The sequence below is a fragment of the Pristis pectinata genome, chromosome 1 (genome assembly GCF_009764475.1).
Source record: "Pristis pectinata isolate sPriPec2 chromosome 1, sPriPec2.1.pri, whole genome shotgun sequence".
In the NCBI taxonomy this organism is placed as follows: domain Eukaryota; kingdom Metazoa; phylum Chordata; class Chondrichthyes; order Rhinopristiformes; family Pristidae; genus Pristis; species Pristis pectinata.
The window spans coordinates 83,062,679-83,077,276 of NC_067405.1; the positions used below are offsets into that span (position 1 = coordinate 83,062,679).

The 14,598-nt window shown below is 47.0% G+C and overlaps 1 protein-coding gene across 1 annotated transcript; it reads left to right on the plus strand.

Moving 5' to 3' along the window:
* The first annotated feature begins 5,975 nt into the window (after positions 1–5,975).
* Positions 5,976–13,664, plus strand: LOC127578413 (photoreceptor outer segment membrane glycoprotein 2-like). The gene is made up of 4 exons (XM_052030419.1): positions 5,976–6,439; positions 7,897–8,538; positions 11,374–11,620; positions 12,531–13,664. Exons 2-4 carry the CDS (start codon positions 7,961–7,963, stop codon positions 12,795–12,797), a joined length of 1,092 nt encoding a protein of 363 aa, XP_051886379.1. The 5' UTR covers positions 5,976–6,439; positions 7,897–7,960; the 3' UTR covers positions 12,798–13,664.
* Positions 13,665–14,598: the final 934 nt, after the last annotated feature.

Here is a 14,598-nt window from a genome sequence, read left to right on the forward strand (position 1 = left end):
GAAACCATGTGCTGCACAACAAGGCACCATCAATGGGGATAAGGGGCAGAATCGAGAACCAGCACTCGGAACCATGACAGATATTCCAAGTGCGGTCTCACCAGAATCCTGTACAACTGCATTATGACCACCCAACTTCTATACTCAATGCCCTGACTTATGAAGGCCAGCGTGCCAAAAGCCTTCTTCACCACCCTGTCTACCTGTGACTCCACTTTCAGTGAACCATGTACTTGTACTCCAAGGTCCCTCTCTTCTACAACACTCCCCAGGGCCCTACCATTCACTGTGAAAGTCCTACCTTGATTTGACTTTCCAAAATGCAACACCTTGCACTTGTCCAAATTAAACTCCATTTGCCATTCCTCGGCCCACTTACTCAGCAGATCAAGATCCCCTGTAATTTTTGATAAACTTATTCACTGTCCACTATTTTAGTGCCACCAGCAAACTTACTAACCATGCCCTGTACACTCTTGTCCAAATTGTTAATATAGATGACAAAAAACAATTGGGCCCAGCACCGACCCCTGAGGCACACCACTTGTCACAGGCCTCCAGTCCGAGAATAGACCTTCCACCACCACCCTCTGCTTTCTACCATCAAGCCAATTCTGTATCCAATTAGCCAGCTCTCCCAAGCATGGAACCAAATAAGGGAGGTGAGTGGGCAGATGAGGGAACCAGGGAGTCATGGAGAGACTGGTCCCTGTGGAAAGCTGAAAGGGGTGGGGAAGATGTGGCTGGTGGTGGGATCATATTGTACTACTTGGGCTTTTATCTTGCTTTACCTTAAATATCCAAACTGCCATTAAAGTATCCATCTTAAAATATATAAAACCCACCATCCCACTCTGTGTCTATTAACTATATTGACATATTTCTTGTTTAATCAAAGCTGTGCTCCATTATCCATGAGCATACAACTTGGTGCAGCAGCTAGAGCGATGTCAAGTATCCCATCAGGCTTTGGGAGGATACTCTGCTGCCTAGGAAGAGATGCTAGGAACCACAGAACAAAGGGGCACAGTGAAGGAAAGTCATGTAATGAATACCTGGTCAGTCTCAATTACAGCCCTGTGAACTATCCCATCGTAAACCTCCCACTGTGAGTTGTCCAAAAGACAGGACAAGCAGATGGAGGTATTTGGGACTTGACATCCTGTGGAAAAGGATATTTGGCAGATTACAAACCTCAAATAAACACTCTGATAATTTAGGAACCAAATGGTTAAATTAATTGTAGGATGTCATCAAGAGCAATTTGAAGAAGTTAAGGAAACACATGCTTGTATAGCTATGGATCAGAATTAAGGATGTTTAAAGGCAATAAAGGACTAAGTAATGTTTGGGAGGTATGTGAAGAAATGTATAAAAAGGTGCCTCATAAGATGACCAACAGCAGTGACTCTGGAAACCAACCACCAAAGAAAACCCTGAGTCAAGGAGTCAGAGAAGAACTCACCAAGATCGAACCCCAGCCAGGTTCATCAGCAGTGAGGGATATCTGAATACAAAAGTAAAAGAGTTGTGAAACTAAAGAATTAGTTAAATGTTTAAAACCATGTAGTGAACCTTTGAGTTATCTGAACTAATCATGATTAATAAAGAAGTATAACTGTTAGGCAAAGTCATTGTCTGGTGTGTTTTTATTGTGTGCTGTTATGAATTGGCAACATTGGGTAATAGCGCAATCCTAGGTAAGGGTACATCTACTCTCCTGAAGATTTTCTTTATCATAACAAGGTCACATCTCAGCTGTCTACTTCCAATGTAAGTATTTCAAGTACTTGGAGGTTTTTGTCATTGATCCATTTCTGCCTCTGCTGCACATTATGCCCTCAGTTCCCTAGGTATTATTTTCCTGCAGCCTGTTTCCTTTAATGCTGTACTTTCACAAATTACCTCCACCCACTACATCAAACAATCTATCCCACACTAGCCAATCTCCCTTCCCTGTTGAACAATAACCCTACCCATCCAGAGGTTTGGTTCCATTTCCCCATCTGTCCAGATGCTTGGTCCATTCTCCTTGTCTATCCAAAATCATATTCTATTGTGTGAAGTTCCAATGAAGTGCCCTGTGATGTTTCACTCTGTTAAAGGAGATATATAAATGCAATTGTTTTTCTTATAAAGATGGAGCAGTAGGTTTGGATTTGTCATGTCAACAGGACGTGGGAGGCTTCAGTTATATTCAGAGAATAAGGAAATTAGGATTGTTTTGGATTGGAGAGGGTTCTAAACTGTGAGCAGCTTGATAAAGTGGATAGAGATAAACTCTTGAACAACACACAAAGGCGCTGGAGGAACTCAGTGGGTCGGGCAGCATCTATGGAGGGAAATGGACAGTCGACGTTTCGGGTCAAGACCCTTCAAAATGTCGACTGTCCATTTCCCTCAATAGATGCTGCCTGACCTGCTGAGTTCCTCCAGCACCTTTGTGTGTTGCTCCAGATTTCCAGCATCTGCAGTTTCTGGTGTCTCTAGAGATAAACTCTTACCCTGGCAGGAGAGGGAAGGCCGGCAGCAGACTGACGGCACTAGAGGCAGGGGGGTTGGGGGCGGGGGTGGGGGGTAGCGATGAGATGTTTATTCATGCAGTTAACTGCTGTGACCTGGAATTCACTGCTTGGGAGACTGAAGCAGCAATTTCACTTATAACTTGCAGGGGGAGGTGTTGTATATTTACTTGAAACCAGGGCAGTGGGTTTAACTTCATAAATTTGGAGCAATAAAACCAAATTGGATCAAAATTATTTTTCAGCTGAATTTACTGTGTGACCTAAAACCAGAAAACATCAGGGATACTCAGCAGGTCAGGCAGTGTACGTAGTGAAAGGTACAGAGCTAGTTTTTCCAGGTCCGTAACTCTTCCTGGTTTTTAACTGCACTGTGACCCGATGACATTAATGTTTTGTTACAACTATACAGGCCACTTTCAGGGATACATTCAGTCTTTCCAGTCGAACTAAAACGTAGGACAATTTTCAGCTTGATGAAGAGAACACCTCCTTGTGGGAACCATCAGCATTACTGGACGTGCACTGTGCTGTATTGCAGTGTGTCTGCACAGGGAGACAAGAGGCATTTCCGGTAGAGACAGCTCAATCCAATGTCGAAAATAATATTACCGTGTAGTAACGGACGATATACAATATCATCCAAGGGAGAAAAGAACTTGTATTTTGTGTTATTAAGTTATTGGAAAGAGAATGAGGAACTATTTTGTCTTAAGGGACAATAAAGATTGACGGGTCTAAGATGTATCCGGGTATCTGATATTCTGTTAAAGACACGATTGGGCATAAGTGTGTGAGAGACGGAGTTTAGAGTTTGCTTTCTTTCACTTCATCATTCACAGCATTCCTGATGTTTGGTGGCTGTTGGTCACTGGGTGCCAAGGAGGGAGATAGCAGGATTACATCACCAGGCTCACATTCCCCTGTGTGTCGTGAATGGAGGGGTGATCTGCTTAAGGTATTTATGTGATTAAATAATATGACAGCCAGGGCAGATATAGATAAGCCATTTGCTCTAGCGAAGGAATCCAGAACTAAAGATTAAATCTCAGAAGTAAGATCAGGAATCCCATTTCACACACAGGGTTGTGGACACCCAGAGTTCCCTTGTTCAGGGGTTGTAAACATTAGGGGTTACCTGGAAATGAGCCTTCTGTAAGTTGTGGGCATCACAGAAGAGGTGAGTAAATACAACCAAGATACGATCAGCACGACCAAGCTGCATGGCCTTCTGTTCCCACTTAATTAAGCACGGGTGAAGGCGCCGTCTGAGCATCACCACTAGAGAGCCACAGTTGAACTGGTCAATGGGATTGGCATCAAACATCACTATGGAAAGGGCATTGCCAAGGTCCAGTCATAATGCAGTCCCTACTGGATCATGTAAATTTCACCAAGGTTCATGGACAAGAGAGTTAGCGACCCAACCAAACGCTTACACAGGAACCAGGGGATTACCAGATGCAGACAGGATTGATCTGGATATCACGTGTGCATTTACAATGAAGATTTGATTCAGCCTGGCCATCAGGATCTGTATTTAGTCTACAAAATACGCAGGTGTGAGGTGCGGGAGAATCCAGAGTCCTCTCTAATCATTCGGATACTGGATAGATTTTTAAAAGATATTTATTTATTAGTCACATGTACATCGAAACACAGTGAAATGCGTCTTTTTGCGCTGCTGAGAATGAGCTGGGGGCAGCCGCAAGTGTCGCCACTCTTCCAGCGCCAACATAGCGTGCCCGCAGCTCCTAACCCATACATCTTTGGAATGTGGGAAGAACCCGGAGCACCCGGAGGAAACCCACACAGACACAGGGAGAACTGCCCTTACAGACAGTGGCCGGAATTGAACCCGGGTCGCTGGCGCTGTAATAGCGTTCGCTAACCGCTACCGTGCCGGGTGGCTGAAATAAATCTCTCCATTATATTAGAATGGATCAGCCGATCGCTATTGGATCATTTACCTGTTGTCCCATTGCGAGTAAGTGAAGGTTTGCTCATGAAACACAATGAAGGGTTATCTATACTTCCTTTGTATGTGAGTATTATGAGCAAGCCAGCGTCAGCACACCCTCCCAGGTCAACAACCCTCTGCCTGACACCAGACTCCTGAAAAACTCTTTTCTAAGTTCTCTCCTGGGAAGATCTCACCAGATGGACAAGACAAAGAATGTGTTCACAGACGCCTTGAAAAATCACAACATCCCCACTCCTCAGAACATCTGGCCCATTACTGCTCAAAGTGGAGGAGAAACATTCTGGATGGCACTGACAACCTCAAGCCCATGAATCAGGAGCACCTAGAGGCCCTTGTGGAAGTGACAGGAGGACTGCAGCACTTCACCAACAACCTCCAGCTGTGGAGAGTCTGCCGTTCCCACTTGTGCCTCATCAGAACGGGCATGGGGGCAGGTCATCCTGGATCCCCAGGGACGGCCTAAGAAGTATGCTGAATGACAGCAGGAAGTCGGAGCGTCCAGATGGAGCTGCCGCAGAAACCCTCTCCCCAGTGGCCACATAATGATGTGCGGGAGTTACCCTGCGACCTTCTTCTCGAGAACGCAGCTGAGGAGTCGTCGTGGGACCCGGGCTTTGGTGGCTTTTGCTGCGTCAAACAGTTGCTGCGAGGAAGCACCTTCTAACTTCCCCATCAATGCCAGTGAACATCAGGCCGGCGTCTGCAGGGGGCGGGGGATGTGGGCGGACAGAAGGTGCCGCGAACATCGCCGAGGCGCGGCAGCCCAACAGAGCAAACATTGAAGGCACTTCCACCGAAACAGGGGTACCGTCGCCGCAAAGGAAACTTACATTTATGAACCAGAGAACAGACGCTGAGAGGCAGTGCGGGAGGGGAGGGAGTGCGGGGTAATTGCGAGAGGGAAGGCGAGGGGAGTACGGGGGAAATGCGGGAGGGAAGGGGCGGGGAAATTGCGGTAGGAAGGGGCGGAGTGCGGGGGAAATGCGGGGGGGGGGAGGGGCCGGAGTCCGAGCTGCGGTCTCCGGCCCTCGCTGCCAGGTGCCGGTGTGACAGACACGGGACAGGGTGCGGGCTGTCGCGGGAACGGACCCCGGACACGGAAGGACGGCGCTCGTCATTTGACACCTCTGTAAAGGCGGCAGAGTCCCACCGTGAAAAATAAAAACTGCAGATGCTGGAAATCCGAAACAAAAACGGAAAATATCTCCGACCTGAAACGTTGACTCAGTTTCTGCCCCCACACACGCGGCCTGACTTGTTGAGTACACAAAACATTTTATGAAATAGTTTTTTTTAACTTCCCTGGCACCGTTTATCAATCGCAGGGAAGGCTGCAACTGGACAAGAACTGAACTTGCAGTCGTTGCCCTAAGGCCGCCCGTGAAGCAGTGAGTGTGAGGTCCTGTCCCCGCCGGTCCCTCCTCCTGGTCTGTGTACAGGACGCTCCCTCCCCTCCCCCGTCCCAGAACTTCACTGGCTGCCTCGCCCTCTCTTTGAAGCCCAGGTACTTGAAGGCGTTGAGCGCCGGATCTGACCCAGTGAAGTGGTTTAAATTAGTATTGGAACTAATTCGGTCCAAATTAGTATTGGAAAGATTCGCTTTTGATTTTCTTACATCCAACGGGCGAATATACCACCTAAAATACCTTTGCCTTAAACACTCCAATATCAGTGTCACCACTTCTATTCAGCACGGTTACAGTAATTGTTAAAGAAGTCAGGAAAGTTCTGGATCACATTTGGCGCCGTGTTTATTTCTGGAGGATTACAGCGGTGGCAGACGGTGTTCCACTTAAATCCATTAACCGCTGATTAACTCTGGTCTGGCCAGTCGGCTAACTCCGTCCGCTTCACAAGTGGCGCTGCCAATGGCTTCATCCGCAGCCGCTCCGGAGCAGCCCCGCAGCAGCGGAACTCCCGCTCCACCGCGAAGGTTTGTTTAAAGTATTGCATTAGCTCCTAGAGCGACATGCTTTGGTGGCGTAGACGGCGGGAGCGGTCGATCCATAAGGGGAGAGCATTTGACCAAAGAGCAGTGAGTAACGGGGGGGGGGGGGGGGAGGGGGGTGTTTATCCTCATCATTCCCGACCTGGAATGTGCTGGCGCCACAGATTGGAAAGGAGATGCAGAAGGGAGATGCAAATGTACACCTGGGAAGGAAGAGTTAGTGGGAAAAGAGCCGGGAGGTTAGATAACGGACAGGTGCGCTGCAGGCGGCAGGTCCCAGATGTATGTTGTACCAATTGTATTCCTCATTGACATAAGCTGTTGTGTTCAGTTTTGGTCAGCCTGTTATAGGAAAGATGCCATTAAACTGAAAAGATTGACGAGGATGTTGCCAGGATTCGAGGGAATGGATTTTTGGGAGAAATTGGACGGGCTAGGACTTTATTCCTTAGGGCGTAGGAGACTAAGGGGGTGACCTTAGAGGTCTATAAAATTATGAGGGGCATAGATAGGGTGAATGCACACAGTCTTTCTCCCCGGAAAAGGGAACCAAGAGCTCGAGGGAATGGGTTTAAGGCGAGAGGGGAAAGATTTAATAGAAACCTGAGGGACAGCTTGTTGTTGCAGAGGGTGGTGGGTACATGGAACCAGCTGCCAGAGGAAGCCGTTGAGGCAGGCACAATAACCGCATTTAAAAGACATTTGAACAGTTACATGGATAGGAAAGGTTTAGAGGGATTTGGGCCTAACGCGGGACTAACTATGGGCCTAAATGGGACTAGATTATGTGGGCATTTTGGTCGGCATGGACCAGATGGGCCGAAGGGGCTGTTTCCCTGCTGTATTACTTTGTGAGCTAGAACAAGGTTTGGTCAGGCCCAATGGAAATCAAGATCCTACAGAAACCTTAAATTAAAAAAAACAGAGACTCCTGGAAACACTCAGCAGGTCAGGCAGCGTCTGCAGGGAGAGAAATAGTCAATGGTTCTGTTACTTGCTCAGAGCCGGGTGGTGGCGGAGAGCTGCTGGAGGGTTGCAACATTGTGGGTGAGGCCGGATTCGAGTCCGGGTTGGGAATGGGCGACCCCCAACCCCCCGTGTCCCAGCTCTCCTGCCTTCCGACACCCACCTTTCCTCGCCAACACCATCTTTTTGCTCGGTCGCCTTTTGCCACCGAACCTCTCCCGCCTTTTGCCCGCTCGGCTGTTAAACCTGTCACCAGGGCGGGAATGGACGACCTGCCCCTCCCCACAGTGGCCGCCTGACCTGCCGCGGGCTCATTGCGGACGCTCCGCTGAAGTTTTTTTTACACACCTCAGACAGTTCCTGAAACATTAGCCCCGATTCCCGCATTCTCGGTTTTAATTTAACAACTTTTTTTAAAAAGCGAGTCGAGTTAAAATCATTCAAAAACGTGTCGGTGATGAATTTGCCTTTTGCAGGAAGGTTTCCCCGTGACCTCACGTCAGGGCCGCGCTCGGGCCGAGTCTCCAGGCGGCCTCGGCCATGGCTGTTCTGGGAGTGCGGTTCACCAGGAACAGGAGAGACAAACTGGCCCAGGCGCTGTGGATCCTGAACTGGGTGTCGGTGCTGTCGGGGTTGGTTTTGATCAGCCTGGGGGTCTACCTGAGCCTGGAGATGAGGAAACGCCGCGAGGTGATGGCGAGCGAGGGGTCGACCTCTGTCCCCAACATGCTGGTGGCGGTGGGAGCCATCGCCTGCGGCATCAACCTTCTGGGGGGCAAGATCTGCCACGACTGCTGGGACAACAAGTTCTCCCGCTGGAGGCTGCTCATGCTTCCCTACATCATCTGCACCTTCTTCTTCACTTTCTGCATCCTGGTGGGGGCCTTGATGTGCTACAGCATGAGGGGCGCGCTGGAGGAGTCCCTCTACCTGGGCCTCCAGCGCGCCATGAGGTTCTACAAGGACACGGACACCCCGGGCCGCTGCTTCCTCAAGAAGACCATGGACGAGCTGCACATCGAGTTCCGCTGCTGCGGCAACAACGGCTTCAGGGACTGGTTCGAGACCCAGTGGATCAGCTCACGCTATCTGGATATGAACTCCAAAGAGGTCCAGGAGTAAGTGGAAGGGAAATGGGGCGGGGAGGGGGGCGGGCCAGGGGTGGGGCATGATAGGATAGAAAAGAGGAGCTGGAGTGGCTATTCGGCCCCACTCCACCATTCAATACTATCATCCCTGCTCCCCATATCCTGTGGTTCCCTTTGGCATCAATATATCTGCCTTCTTCTTAAATAGATTTATTGAATTTGGCTGCTTGGAGACTCAAACAACAGCTATAACTTGAGACGTTTCCATTTTCTCTCCATCCCTCCATCCAACCCCCCCCCCCCCCAGTATTTAGCCCAGTATATTCACCCCGTGGACATACCCTCCTTCCTGTTCCACTCCTTCTCCAGTGCAGTTGTGTTGGGTTTAATTCAAGAATCTCAAACCCCAGTTTCCCAAACCAGTGGAACCCGTAGATTAATGCAGTTTGCCCCACGTTACAGGGTTACGGAACTCGTCCAACTTCTCCTAACCGTCGCTTGCTGCCATAACCTCAGGGCCCCATTCCCATCGGCTGCCCTCTCAACGCAACAACTGGTGTAGGTGATTCTGGCCACTGTGGGTACGAAGCCTGGGGTCACTTAGCTCCTTTCACATCCGAACTCCAGCAAGGTCGTTCTCACTACTTGATGTGGTTACTGACACAGGGTTGAAAGGCTGAGGGAAGGAAGGGGTTAGTACAGGACTGAGGGAGGAGGGAATGGAGGGAAGAGGAAGCTGGAAGAGAGAGGGGACTAGGCTGGGGATGTGAGGAAGGTGGTATGACAAGCGTCTGTGTGTGCGGTCAATGTTTGTATGTGGGGGGGGGGGTCAATGTGTGTGGTCTGCGTTCACTAGTGTGCACATTCTGCATGCTGTGCATCACAGCCTGGTCTCTAATTATCTTGGACCTCCTTACCACTGGACCAAGACCTCGCCCTGTCAGCCACCCCATGTTAAAATAAATCACAGACGGGCATCTTCCACTCAGTGCTGGAGTGGAAGTGTCATCCTCGATCCGGAGGGATTGCCCGAGGAGAGGTGAACAAAGAAGCTTCACTTCAGGATTAACACGGAAAGCTCAAAGGGAACTCGAGACCTTTTTCATATAACCAGTGATTACAATATGAAATATGTTATCGCATCTGAGGATTGACAGCAGGCTCAGCATAACATTTACAAGGCAATAAAATGAATATGAATAAAAACAGCGAGGAAATAAGGTAGAATTATAAGGATTGGAGAAAGTTCCTGCACTTCTGTAATGTGCACCATATCTGACAGAAACACAGCTATTGAAAGGATCAATGAACAAGAATGACAGATTCTGATACAGTATAACTTAAAATTATGATGAAAACTATTTGAATTCTAAGGCCATGTAGAAATCAGAACAATTCATTTTTTTTAAGACTCAGTGCTCATTTCATAAGGTGTCTCATAGACCCATTGAAACCAATACTTCTAATATCACACAAAGCACTGGAGGAACTCAACAGGTCAGGCAGCATCTGTGGAGGGAATTGGACGGTTGACATTTCAGGTCGAGACCCTTCATCTGGACTCATCTTCACATGGTACAGATGAAGGGTCTCGACCCGAAACATTGACTTGTCCATTTCCCTTCACAGAAGCTGCCTGACCCGCTGAGTTCCTCCAGCACTTTATGTGTTGCTCCAGATTTCAGCATCTGCAGTCCCTTCTGTCTTCTATTAATATCGCCAAATTCCAAATTAACCTCATTTTAGAAAACATTTTGGCAATGGATTATTTTCAGGACTAAATTCCCTTTACAAAATGTGCAATCCCCATTAAGCTAAATTCTGAAAGCAAAAATACCTGTTTGTTCAGAACAGACTTATTACATTTCCACTTTTTCCTGTAAAAAGCAGCATTTTGACAATCGGATCCTGCAAGGTCAACAGGATGGAAAAGAAACAAAATCAGCAACACTTGATTAATGCCCGGACCAGAATGATTCTGTGTCCGTCATAACATCATGTTCAGGTGTCTAACCTGGGTCCATTACACCTCCCAAAGAGCTTCGTCCACTTGGGTCATCTAAATGGAGTAACGTTGGGGGAGAGTCTGCAGGAAAGAGAGAGCAAGAGAGTGTTCCGGCACTTCTTGTACTGTGGGAGTGTGGGGTGGTGGCAGTGCCCTGAATGTAAGAAAAGATTAACAACAAACGAGTTGGGTTCTTCAGCTGCTAATTGTAATGTAATTTAATGGAATATGCTGCAAATAAACAGCATGATACAATCAAAGGAAAGTGACAGAAAATAGTAAAGGGAATAATATTACTACCAATTGGCTCAAGAGTTCTTCACTGTTTTGGTGTAATCAGTTAATCTTCTCATTTTTAATCCAAGCTGTTGTCAATCAAATGATTAAGAATCTTGGAGGCACAAGAAATTCTGCAGATGCTGGAATCTGGAGCAATACCCACAAAGTACTGGAGGAAAAACTAGTTTTTCCTCCAGCACTTGTTGTGTATTGAGTAAGAATCTTGATAGTACCCAAGGATGCAGATGTTGAATAATTGACAAAAGATACAAGAGAGAGATAAAGATGGCAAGTTGGAACGATGTTAAAAGCCCTACCTGATCAGGCAGTGGAGGCAGATTGGACCTTACCTTTCGAAAGGATATTAGATATACAAAACTAACCATTTTCAGCTACGAGGAAAGAGTAAGGAAGGGGACGAATAGAACAACTCTTTCAAAGTGCTTGCCTGGGTAAACTGGGCTGGGTGGGTTTTCTTCGAGGATTCATTGACTTGTCCTTTGGGGGAACTGAGGCTAAGTCGGTGTTGTGGTCACGTGGCGATGAGTCGTGTTCATACGAGAGCTTTCCTCCCTCTGCAGCCGTTTGAAGAGTAACGTGGATGGGAAGTACTTGTTGGATGGCATTCCCTTCAGCTGCTGCAACCTCAACTCACCCCGCCCCTGTATCCAGTTTCAACTCACCAACAACTCGGCCCATTACAACTACGACTACCTGACTGAAGAGCTGAACCACTGGACAACGGGCTGCCGACAAGCACTGCTGGATCATTACACCCAGATCATGCAGTCCATCGGGCTCTCCGTGCTAATCATCTGGCTCTTCGAGGTAAACCTCTGGAGTAGAGTGCGCAACAAACCCCTTCCCCTTGTGCTGCGGCTGGCTGCACCTGGCGGGAAACTTAAAACTAGGATATTTAACAGTGAATGATTTTCAGTTGCAACCAGGGCTCAGATGGGAGGACTCCCAGCCTCTCAGTCAGAAGGTTGTGGGTCAAAATCCATTCAGAGAGTTGGGTAGAAACCCCCCCTAGATGGTCCACTGACGGAATGTGTGTTGTCAGAAGTGCTGTCTTTCAGACGAGATGATAAACTGAGGCCTTGCCTGAGGAGGAGATACGAAGTTCCACTCTATGTCTGGGCTGGTATTTCCGCCTAACCTACAGGCGGTCCCTGGGTTAGGACAGGGTTCTGTTCCTGAGAACACTTCGTAACCCAGACTGGTCGTAAGTCAGAAACGAGCAGAAACAGTGTGTGGGAGAGGATCACAGAGACGGGAGAGCCAGCAGGCGCGGGAAGAGCGGCCGCCAGCCGGCCTCCCTGACTCAGTGAGCGAGTGTGCTCTGCGCTCCCAGCTCTGCTCGGCTCCACCCAGCCTGATTGTTGCAGCTCGGGGAAAGGTGGTCGGTGGGGAGAGAAGGCACAGGGAAATGCCCGATTCCCAGAAGATGCCCGCAGCAGCTGGCAAATCCATCCCGCCAGTCTCCCAACCACTCACTTCTATGTACGGGGTTGTCTATAAATCGGGCGTTCGTAACCCAGGGAGGACCTGTGAAACAGGTTATCCATCCGCACAATGCTGTGTGCATATGCGTGGGATCTTAGTGTACAGAATTTCTATCGCATTTCTTGCACTGCACCACCAATCACACTTCAAAAGTACCTAACTGATCACAGTGCCGTAGAGATACATCTCTCTGTCTTTGCTAACAAAGTAACTTTCTACTGTTTGGCTGCAGATTTCGGTTCTGATTGGCGTCAGGTATCTGCAGACTGCGATGGAGAACGTCCAGCTCCAGGGCGACCCAGACAGCGAGTCGGAGGGCTGGCTGCTACAGAATGACTTTGTGGAAAAAGCCAAAACAAATTTCAACATCATTAAAAACTTGCACAAAGTTGATCAAATATCCACCATCTCGGGAGTGGAAGACCCCAACATGGACATTAATATAGCCGAGTATGGACCAAACAATATTCCACCCAAAATCATCCCCACTGCTAGCTAACGCTGACGGAGTATCTCTTAGCTTTTTGAGTCCTTGTTTTAGAATTACATGAAGTTGTGTTCCAATGTGTTTGAGAGTATAATCTCTACATGGTTGTGGAGGGGTAAATGTTCCAACAATGCCATGGTTAAATGTTTATAACATAAGGTATATTACTCAAGGATGTCCACACATCTGTATTTGCAGCCTTTTATCGATAAAGAACCATTGATTTGTGAGTTTTTGTTAGTTTCAGTAGAAATTTTCAGCACTCTCTGGTAGAGAGATAGATGAAGCTATTTTCTTTTAAAACATCTAGTATTTAAGGATTAAAATCTAAGATCATTACAGACCATCACAGGTAAGCCATAGTGTCCATGGGAATCTGTTTTTGTTCCATTTGTTTCCATTTCCAGTAAACTGCATTAATTAGGACTACAGAAACATCAGTGTAGCAGCCAGAATCTTGGTCCACTGATCCAGAAACATGAGTTTGAATCCCAGTAAGGCAGTGGGGGAGTTGTCAACATCAAGTAAAAAACAATATGGAAATAAAAAGTAAACCTAGACCATTGAATGGACATGCACAAACTCACTGAACAGTAGACATCCAAATGATTTACCAGAAATACCTAGTGTGTGTAAAACTGAAACTCCTTTAAAAATCTTTTTATTCCATCCTTTTCACTGGGTACTGTCGGAGACTGAACCAAACCAATCTTGAATATCTTACATTAAAAACTAATTTTATGTACAGTTTATTTTGAAAATAGAGAAATAAATTAGCTGTTTTTTTCTGATTTGTATTCTTAAAAACATTGAGCCATATAATTTATAATTAAATATGTACATTTTAGATAATTACTTTGTGGAAATAATTGCTTTCAGTCTTAACATAATAAAATTACTCTTATTAAAAAGCAGCAAGAATTCTTGACTGAGGCAGACACCTATACTGTGATTGGTTCTGTTAAGACTGTAAACAAGCTTACACCAAACAAAGTCACATTCCCAATAGTTCAGTGAAAACATTCTCGTTATGTGGATATTTGAGATTTAGGTTCTATTCCTTTTTCCTGTAGTGTCCAAAAAATCTTCCGACCAACTCTGACCCCTTGCCTTTCAGTGGTGTTATAACTATAGGCACCTTTTCACTCAAACCCTTTCCTCTCCTTTACCCCAACACTATCTATGATTGAAGTGTCCAATCAATTCCACTTGGATCCTATTTCTGGCCAGGTTCAGATGGAGCTCATTCCAGTGATGTTTTTGTGCCATGAAATGAACCCCCTCATTCTCACATCATTCCTTAAGTCTTGTTGATCTCTCTCACCTTGAACCAATTGGCACATGGCTCAATTTATCATCAAAAGATCAGAACTGTTTCATTTCAACTGTTTTATATCCCTCCTGGAACATGGGCTCTTTCCAATGCTGTGATCTCAGACTGGATCACACTGACTGGGTCATCCCACCTCTCTCACCAAGCCAGGTTCCTGAGACCAGGTACAAAACTGACATTATTCTCTCAACACCAGTTAGGATGACATTTATCCCCCAAATTATGGGATCCCCTTCCTGCTTACCCTCATGCACATTCTGTCCCAACTGTGGATACCTCCTCATTCCCAGGATCTAGGACAGATTCTGGCTGATCTTCCAACAATCTTTATTCTCCTCCTCACAAGTGGCAAATACACTTTTCCTGTTAGAACATAGAACAGTAGCACAAGAACAGGCCCTTCGGCTCACGACATCTGTGCCAACTAAATTAGTTTATTATTGTCACGTACTGAGGTACAGAGAAAAACTTGGTTTTGCA

Bases quoted from the DNA above. Each gene is read 5' to 3' on its own strand.
- LOC127578413 (XM_052030419.1), top strand. From the start codon at position 7,961: ATGGCTGTTCTGGGAGTGCGGTTCACCAGGAACAGGAGAGACAAACTG. The intron at 8,539-11,373 runs GTAAGTGGAAGG...CTCCCTCTGCAG, and splicing joins AACTCCAAAGAGGTCCAGGA to CCGTTTGAAGAGTAACGTGG. The intron at 11,621-12,530 runs GTAAACCTCTGG...GTTTGGCTGCAG, and splicing joins TAATCATCTGGCTCTTCGAG to ATTTCGGTTCTGATTGGCGT.